This window comes from Epinephelus lanceolatus, chromosome 12, assembly GCF_041903045.1.
Source record: "Epinephelus lanceolatus isolate andai-2023 chromosome 12, ASM4190304v1, whole genome shotgun sequence".
Lineage (NCBI taxonomy): Eukaryota > Metazoa > Chordata > Actinopteri > Perciformes > Serranidae > Epinephelus > Epinephelus lanceolatus.
Window position 1 is genome coordinate 38,850,530 of NC_135745.1, and position 8,394 is coordinate 38,858,923.

Genomic DNA, 8,394 nt, shown 5'->3' on the forward strand with positions numbered 1-8,394 from the left:
CGTGTAGTGTTCTGATGGTGGAGGGACGGCACATAATTAAGCCTCTTAAGCCTACTCGCTAGGCATCTGACAAACATCTCTTTTGACTGATGGACCACCATTTTCCAATGTTGGTAGAAATTCTATTCAGTCGCAAAACCGATCCCATCTTTAAAGTCTCCAGACACCAAAGATAGATTTTTATGGCTTGCAAAGATGTCTCAGAATTGCCTTGAAGTTTCTGGAGATTGATTTACTTGCTCTGATATCCTCATCTATTAAAATTTGTTGTATTGGATACCCAATGCATGAAAACACACATATTTTTATGTATGTTTATGCACCTCTTTGTCAGAGTCCTTTAAGACGCCTGTAAGCTCTGTGGAAAGCAAGGTCTGCACCACAGGTGGAGAAATGCATGATATTTGTGGAGAGGTTTTACCTTCTCTCCCATTTGGAAACACGGAAGCATTGCTGCATCTCATCTATACCTTAACGACTGTTCTAGTATGGAAATCAAGGTCATTTATTTTATGTTACAGTTTGGTAATAGATGCCACATTAAACTGAAGGCGAGTAAGAGTTTCAACTTTGAAAACACACATTACCAGAGAGAGACTAGGAATATTGTTTTTGCGGCTGGAGTACATCCTTTTAAATGATATACATAATGAGTTTATAATATGCATCTGGGCTACCTCCTCTCTACTTTGATGTCTTCCAAATGGCCCGGGTGTCATCAGCAAAACATGTAGGCACTTTCCCGCCTCATTGACTCCCAAATGTATTTTAAATATCATTCCTGGTAACGCAATTATTTAAAACGCTGAACTAAACACTTACTAATGGGGAAAAAGACAGCGACTTCGATAAATTCATTTCTCAAATGGTGGGCATTCATGTTTCTTTTTTTCTTTTTTTTTTTCCTCTGTGAAGCGGAGGCAACTCTGATGACAAAAAGCAACAAAAAAAAGCATCAGCAGTAGTAACACCCCCTGCCCTCACAGCCCCCCATGGACATATTAAATCATTGGTTTCCTCACATTACCCACCAGAAGCTGTCTCTCCAAGGTTTTCAGCATTGTGGTCAACCGCCTTCCTCTCCCAGGGTGGCGAGAGACTGGACATCAGCAACAGGCCTGATGAGAGAGAGGCACTTCATTTATGCAATCATAGGCAATTAGTTCCCTCTGATTATGTGCCTCTTAATGCTGTTTTGAGTACTGTGGCACACAGTAATACAGAAAGAGATTAAACTATAGCCCTCCCTCCACACTGAGCAGTCATTTAATATACTGAGAACATAATGAAATGTACACAGTAATTACAGTAATATTAAATGCTAATGGGTTTGCAATTGGATCTGTTGTTAGTTTAAGACAGAGTGCACCCAAAGAAAGTCTAAGTTTGGAGAGAGCGCCACCATGACATCACTTAATTATCCATCAGGTGTTTCTATTATTAATGATTTATGTGTTACTATTGTTAGGAAGCAAGAATGTGTCTGGCATGGGCAATTCTGTGCTGGTAAGAGAGCAATTAATGTGTAAGTCGCACATTTCAGTTCACATCTTGGGAGTTAAAGAAAACTAAGGTCTGAAGTTTGTATTCAGGTGGTAGAATAACTTGGAGGTCACCATGGAAACATGATATGACTTAATGAGCATGCTTAATTGGCAAGCGACATTATATAAAGAGAAGCTAGTTGCTGAGTGTATGTCTTTGTCTGCTGATTCTGATTCACATCTTGGCTTGTTCTAATTTTCTTAATATCATATTGACACTGGCAGTCCATATGGACACATTAGGCACACACAGTCTGCTTAAAGTCTTCAATGCCATTAAAGGGCCTTTGATAGCCAATCTACACAGGTTTCCTTTCATATGTATATATGGCTCATCAGAGTCCACAACAGGGCTTAGACAAGGTGTCCTATTTGCAAATCTCCCCCAGGTCTCATCACAATGCTGAGATGTTGGTGGAGAACCTAAATGAATTTATAGAGCCTTGAATTGAACAGTAGCTCCAAACTATTCTGTGGAAGCATGATTACTTTTTCTGTACTCTTTCAGCTCTGAGCCCACTACCTATAATGTATTGTATCGGTCTTTGCAGATTCCAATTGTCTCTCAATGCACTGATCACCACGCAAATAGCCCTTTGTTTCATCATGACAATTGAGAGGTTCATATTTCAACCTAATAGTCCTGTATAACTTTAACCATCTATCACAACCTCATTTCATTGCGGTTGCAGTTAATACGCGCTTCCCTGCCAAGTGGAACATTTTCTAATGATGCACTCTCACACGAAAACAAGGCAAGCCAGCCCGGGCTCTGCATCACTCACTAATGCATCCATCCATAATGTGTTCATAGCAGTCTGCCTAAAGGAGACAGCGATGACTACCACCAGGCATGGGCATGAGAGGGGATATGGGGAAGGGTGCGAGATACAAAACCTAAATGGGCATGATAATCATGAACAAAGTTACTGCCATTAAAGACTGTATCACCCTCGTAATAACATCTGTAGAATTCACATCATTACCAAGAATACTGGGAAACATCTAAAATGGGTATCTCAACAATAACAGTCAGCGGTGGGAGTCACATCCAAGTGCATTATCACACTGAGCCCGGCTTTGCAGGATGTTGACAAGGGTAGCCTAATAGGTGTATGTAAAGCCTGATGTAAACACCATCCTAATTAGAGAGACCTTTATCAGTTCCTCCATTTTATGCAGATTGGACTGGTTCAAACGCTAGTGTCATTATCCTGTAATCAAGTACTATTCAGTTGACAGGATCGTCTTTTAAAACCCTGATTAGAATGCATAACAAGGGTACAATGTTGCATTATTTCCTCTGTCAGTTTATAAATATGTCCATTTTTAAAGCTAACTGAATAATGGATCAGGGTTTAGACAAAGACGTCAGAGGCAGAAAAGAGTTCTTTTAAAACAGACTGCTGCTTTATCTTAAAGTATAAATAAAAAGCATGTTAAGCAGTTTGTACCTGTCACGTATTCACTGTCTTTACATGTGAGATAAGTGATCACAAATGAATAAGAGACGTAGGCTACACCTGTTCTTCCTCAAACATAAAAACCAAACTGAAGAACATGCAGAGTGCTGTATTACATCGCTTACCCCTGTTTTAAAGCCATCTCTTGATCCATCATACAGTAGACTTGTCTATCTGTCTTGCACAGAAATATGCTGTCAGTGGGATTTTGCCAAGTTTCTCATGCTGAGGCTTTTTTGTTCAGCCAAATATAGATAGATACATACACTCCTTTCTAATCCTGTGGTACATGTAAACATAATAAATAAATTGATGTATCTATACTAATGTTTTACTATTTTAAAACATTCATATTTTTTTCCAGTGGGCTCTAACAATATTACATATAGCATATCCTGATGATATTTTTCTTGTGGCCCACACAGCAAGCGAGCAGGAGATGCCACTTCCGGCCGCCATCTTAGGTATATTTTTTCTGACGGTAGGCGGGATATTTAAAGTTTGTGGTTGTTTTTGGCAGCCTACCGGAAATAGAGAAATCTGGAAAAATCTTCAGAACATCGGTAAGTGTCGTCAAATTACACTTTCTATCGTGTTTAGCCGCAAAGTTTGTGGTTTGGTAACGCGTTAACGGTAAGCTAACATTAGCCTGGGACAACATGAAGCAACTAGCCTACTAGCCATAAACCGATTTAGCTAACGAGCTAGCTGCTAGCTATAGCCACTGATTTGAGTTGACACTTCACGAGCTGACTCTCAGAGCTTCTTTCCCATCGCGTTTATTGCAGAGGCCGTATGACCATACACAATTTCTATTGTGTTTTATCTGTGTTTATTTTCTATTGCTGCCCTTCATATCTGAATGTAATGCTAATCTGTGTGTTGGTGCTTCATGTTGTTTACAAGTCTGTTTATGCTAACATGTTGTGTGTTGTGTTATTGTATTGTAACGTTACTGATGCTTTGCTGTGGCTTGTTGCTTTGCATGACTTCTGATCTATCTTGCCAATTTCTGTTTGCTGTAGTTAATGCTGTCTTTATGTTTTGGCACCGGCACATTTACAGAAATGTTGACCAATGTGCGTTGTCCTTACAAATACAATAAATGAAATCCGGGAGGTAACAAATCAAGAAGCGATTATATGACTGACAGTAGCTAATATTTGATCAGGCTCCATTTATGTCACCCTCTTGACATCACATCCACCTGTTTAATTCAACACCTGTCGGGGCTGATGTGCTCTCAGTGCACCTCTGTTTATTTGTGTCTCATCAAGATGCACAGGTGCTTTTGGATCAATGAGAGTGTATGATGAATCATGTATACACATGGGGTGTGCATATGAGGATGTAAAAAAAAGTAGGTGACAATCAGAAATAAGTTTGATGTCACTCAGCCTCCTCATACTTAACCAAATGCTGCAATATGCACCAAAAAAATAACTAATACTCTGTCATTTATTATCAGTATCCAGAGTATTAAATATGTACCGATTGTAGAGTTACAGCTGTTGTGATCCTTTACCACACTGTCTTCTGTTATGCAGATAGTTTGGGATTAGTGATGATGGGGAATTGACTGACTTTGTAATTTACAGTGTGTCAAAAAGCATAATTTGACAGCTAAATATCGAATAGCACTGTGCAAATACATGCAGGTGCTTATATAAATGCAGCATCATAATGAACCCATGCATGTGGGTTATTGTCCTTATATACACATATGTATCTACAGTTGATTTTAGGTATTTTGTCTGCAAATAAAACATGTATAGCTGTAATGTACAGGAATTAGGTCTGCTTATCAAAGACACTCAGTCAATATGCCTGCAATATGACAGATGTGCAATTACCCCATCTAGTGGTCAATACTGGCGCGTTACTGCTCTTCCCTCTCTAAATGAAAGAAGAGAATAAATACAGACACATCTGCTTTTTAATGCTGACGTTTATTGAAGTCAACCAGATAACAGTTGTTGCACAGGTTTGAAATCTTTGTCGCAGCAACTTTATGGGTGTTGAAGTCTTCATTTGGAGCTGGTGTACTTGGTGACAGCTTTGGTTCCCTCAGACACGGCGTGTTTAGCCAGCTCCCCGGGCAGCAGCAGTCTCACCGCAGTTTGCACCTCTCTGCTGGTGATGGTGGAGCGTTTATTGTACTGAGCCAGCCGGGACGCCTCTGTGGCAATCCTCTCAAACAGGTCATTCACGAAGGAGTTCATGATGCTCATTGCTCTGCTTGAAATGCCCGTGTCCGGATGGACCTATGTAGGCGGAGAGGAAAGGAGTTATTAGTTAATTTTAAAGGCAGGAAAAGCGAAGCAGCTAAAGTGTTTTCACCCACCTGTTTCAAAACTTTATAGATGTACATCGCGTAAGTCTCTCTTCTTTTGGCTTTTCTTTTCCCCCTTTTCTCACCCGAACTCTTCCCCTTCTTTTTAGATATATCATTAGTCATATTTAAACGCTTTCAAATATTAACTTTGACAATATGAACTACGCCAAATGCTATATCAAGTTCTTTAGGAATAATTATCCCCGTTTTCTGGCTCATGGGCAGCTGTTTATGTAGCGTGCGTTTAATTAGTGACTGATTAAGCTCACCTGCTTTGCTTTGTGGGGCGAGTAGTCTTAAACTGCACATTAAGATAAAATTAATGACTACAGGAATGAATAAAACTGCAGCTAAGAGGCCTCCCAAACGTGTTAGTTTTTATTCAGACATGTAATGTTCGTTTTGTTTTTGCACTGCAGTCTTGTAATGCAACAAAGGGGAAGTTATACCGTTGCATATAATAATGGTGTCCTCTGGGTGGCACACTTGCACCATTTTTAAGGCTACATGAAACCTTTCAATTGGAGCTGTCTACCTGTAGTAGAGTCCACTCACTGTAATCCATTGTAATCTTCCATGTAGCCAGTAGCCAACAAAATATTTTGGACCCAGGGGTATTTTTAGATAACATAACATTTACAGGAAAAGACTTTTGAGCTGCGTTTTAGTAGCCACAATCAGTGTTCAGGTAAGCTCACTGGTGATCCACATGTAGACCTGCACTGTTACCAGATAGATTAATGTACACTGAGGCTATGCTTATTAAAAATGTATGGTATTATGAGCAAGGCAGGATTAAAGCAGGCACTTGCCTCAAAAGCCCAGCCCCAAAAGCCCCAGGTTCATTTTGTCTGATAAAGTGTGCGGCAGATATGTTTGGGAATTTTCATTAATAATGTCTAGCTTTCTAATATATTGGACTACTTTGCTAAGTCTCTATCATTTTAAATCAGACTGTATTTACTCGGTGCATTAACTGTTTGTGTCTAAATAAACTCTTATTTCGGACTAATTGCAAAGGGCCACTAGTATTTCAGCTTTGTGCTAACAACATATTCTCTCATCACATTCAGACACCAGAAAAATCCAGATACTGTGTATATAGTGTCCAGTGTCTTTGCATCAATAAGTGCACAGTGGTGGCAGCTGGTAGTATACATTAAGCCATGGCAGGTTATGATCTGAGGCCCCCTAGTGGGTTTGTCTGCTCTTTTGATGTACACAGAATGTATTCCAGCTTTTCATTGGTATTGCTGTTGTGTCTGTTTGTGATAATGGGGAGATTTGTTTGTTTAGTAATGTTGTATTTACATCCCTAAGCTTGTGTTTGATCCTGGACATTTTTATGTGTAGAACATCTCAAACAAATTCAAGATTTTCATGCTGATAATTGGGATAAAAATGTTTTGCTCCAAGCCTGTAATTTCTTTTTAGATATTCTTGTTTTGTTATTCTGGATGAAGTTTAACATCCAAATTGGTCCTCAGTGTGTGATTGTTGAAGTCATGTAGAATAATAGTGCATTTGAGGACTAACTCAGATTTGATTATGAAAAATGTCGGTGTCTGCTGAGTTTGACTGCACATATTATTTTCTCTTAAAACATTTTATTCTGCAAATCCCACAAGGTTATTTTATTTCTCAGAGTTCAGTTAAACAACATCTCTTATTTATATTTAAATACAATATTTCCTATTAGTGACATACCAGTAACTAAAGTAAGTACTAAGTAATTAAAGTGACTGTTCACCCTGTAATCACAAATACATATTTTTCCTCTTACCTGTGGTGCTGTTTATCAATCTAGATTGTTCTGGTGTGATTTGTTGAGTGTTGGAGATATCGACCATAGAGATGTCTGCCTTCTCCTCAGTATAATGGAACTAGATGGCACTCGGCTTGTGGTACTCAGAGCTCCAAAAATACTTTTGGAAAACTCAACAGCAATGTCTCTTTCCAGAAACCATGACCCGGTTACTCAAGATAATCTGCAGACCTTTTTGTGAGCAGTTATGTATGGAAACGATTTTCTTTGTTCCAAACTACACCCACCAATCGTATCATCTCACAGAAGGAAGGGTGCAGCTACTCATGGACCTGAAGCTCGTGCTTCTGACAGCGTGAGATGACTGATAGCGTCCTTCTCGGCTTAGCTGTAAAGTTAGCTGGCTCTGTGCTTCTGTAGGTGAGCCAGCAGGAGCTGTGCGTTCGGTAAGTCGGTAGAAAAGAAACAGTTACTACATGAAACTGCTCACAACAAGGTCTGTGGATTATTTTGAAAAACCAGGTTGGGATATCTGGAAAGACACATTGCACCACAGGCTAAGTGCCATCTACTTCCATTAAGACGTTGCAGAAAAAAGTTGCAGCGGTGTGAACTGGCTGGTCAGAGTTTGACTCAAGCTGGCTGATAGTGTCACCTGCAGCTCAGCTGGTCAAATCACTGGCAACTGGTTTGAGAATGTAAAGCACGTCACCTGTTTGAACAGTCAATCTACAGTGAAGTCCGCTGGCCAAGTCAAAATGTTAATAATCGATGTAGTTGCTCCGTCCCCCCGTGGGCTCTGGTTTTGTCCTCACTACGTGCTGGTCGCTGTTGCTTTTCGCTGTGCGTGCTTCTGCCCCCTCATACACACACATTCTCATCAACTGATTTATTGATACTGGTTATTTATATTATTAAGGCGTATTTGGTTTGGCTGGTTTTGTTTGTTTTGTTTGTTTTTTGGCTGTTTCATCACTACTACAAATGCAGCTGTAGCCAGTATCTCACTATCACTATCCCCATCAATATTTTAGAAAGCTACAAGTTGTATTCAGTAGGGATAGACTGATATGGATTTTTTAGGGCCGATGCTGATACCGATTTTTTTCCACCACCGTTAGCCGATGACCGATTATGGACTGCGGATTTTCTTGAGCCGATATTTGGGGCCGATACTGCTTTTGCTCCCTCAATTTACATAAAAAAAAAATGACACAATGATAACAAATATTATAGGTCTCAAGTTTAAAATAAGAAACATTTATTGAACAGTAAAAAATACTAAAA

The 8,394-nt window shown here is 39.6% G+C and overlaps 1 protein-coding gene across 1 annotated transcript; it reads right to left on the minus strand.

Moving 5' to 3' along the window:
* Positions 1-4,937: 4,937 nt before the first annotated feature.
* Positions 4,938-5,575, minus strand: h2bk1 (H2B.K variant histone 1). Its single transcript, XM_033651331.2, has 2 exons — positions 5,352-5,575; positions 4,938-5,271 (listed from the first exon to the last, which is right to left on the minus strand). The coding sequence occupies exons 1-2, from the start codon at positions 5,463-5,465 to the stop codon at positions 5,035-5,037; spliced, it is 351 nt and encodes a 116-aa protein (XP_033507222.1). The 5' UTR covers positions 5,466-5,575; the 3' UTR covers positions 4,938-5,034.
* Positions 5,576-8,394: the final 2,819 nt, after the last annotated feature.

Coding starts and splice junctions, on each gene's coding strand:
- h2bk1 (XM_033651331.2), bottom strand. CDS start 5,465: ATGACTAATGATATATCTAAAAAGAAGGGGAAGAGTTCGGGTGAGAAA. Junction 5,272..5,351: donor TCTATAAAGTTTTGAAACAG/GTGGGTGAAAAC, acceptor CCGCCTACATAG/GTCCATCCGGACACGGGCAT.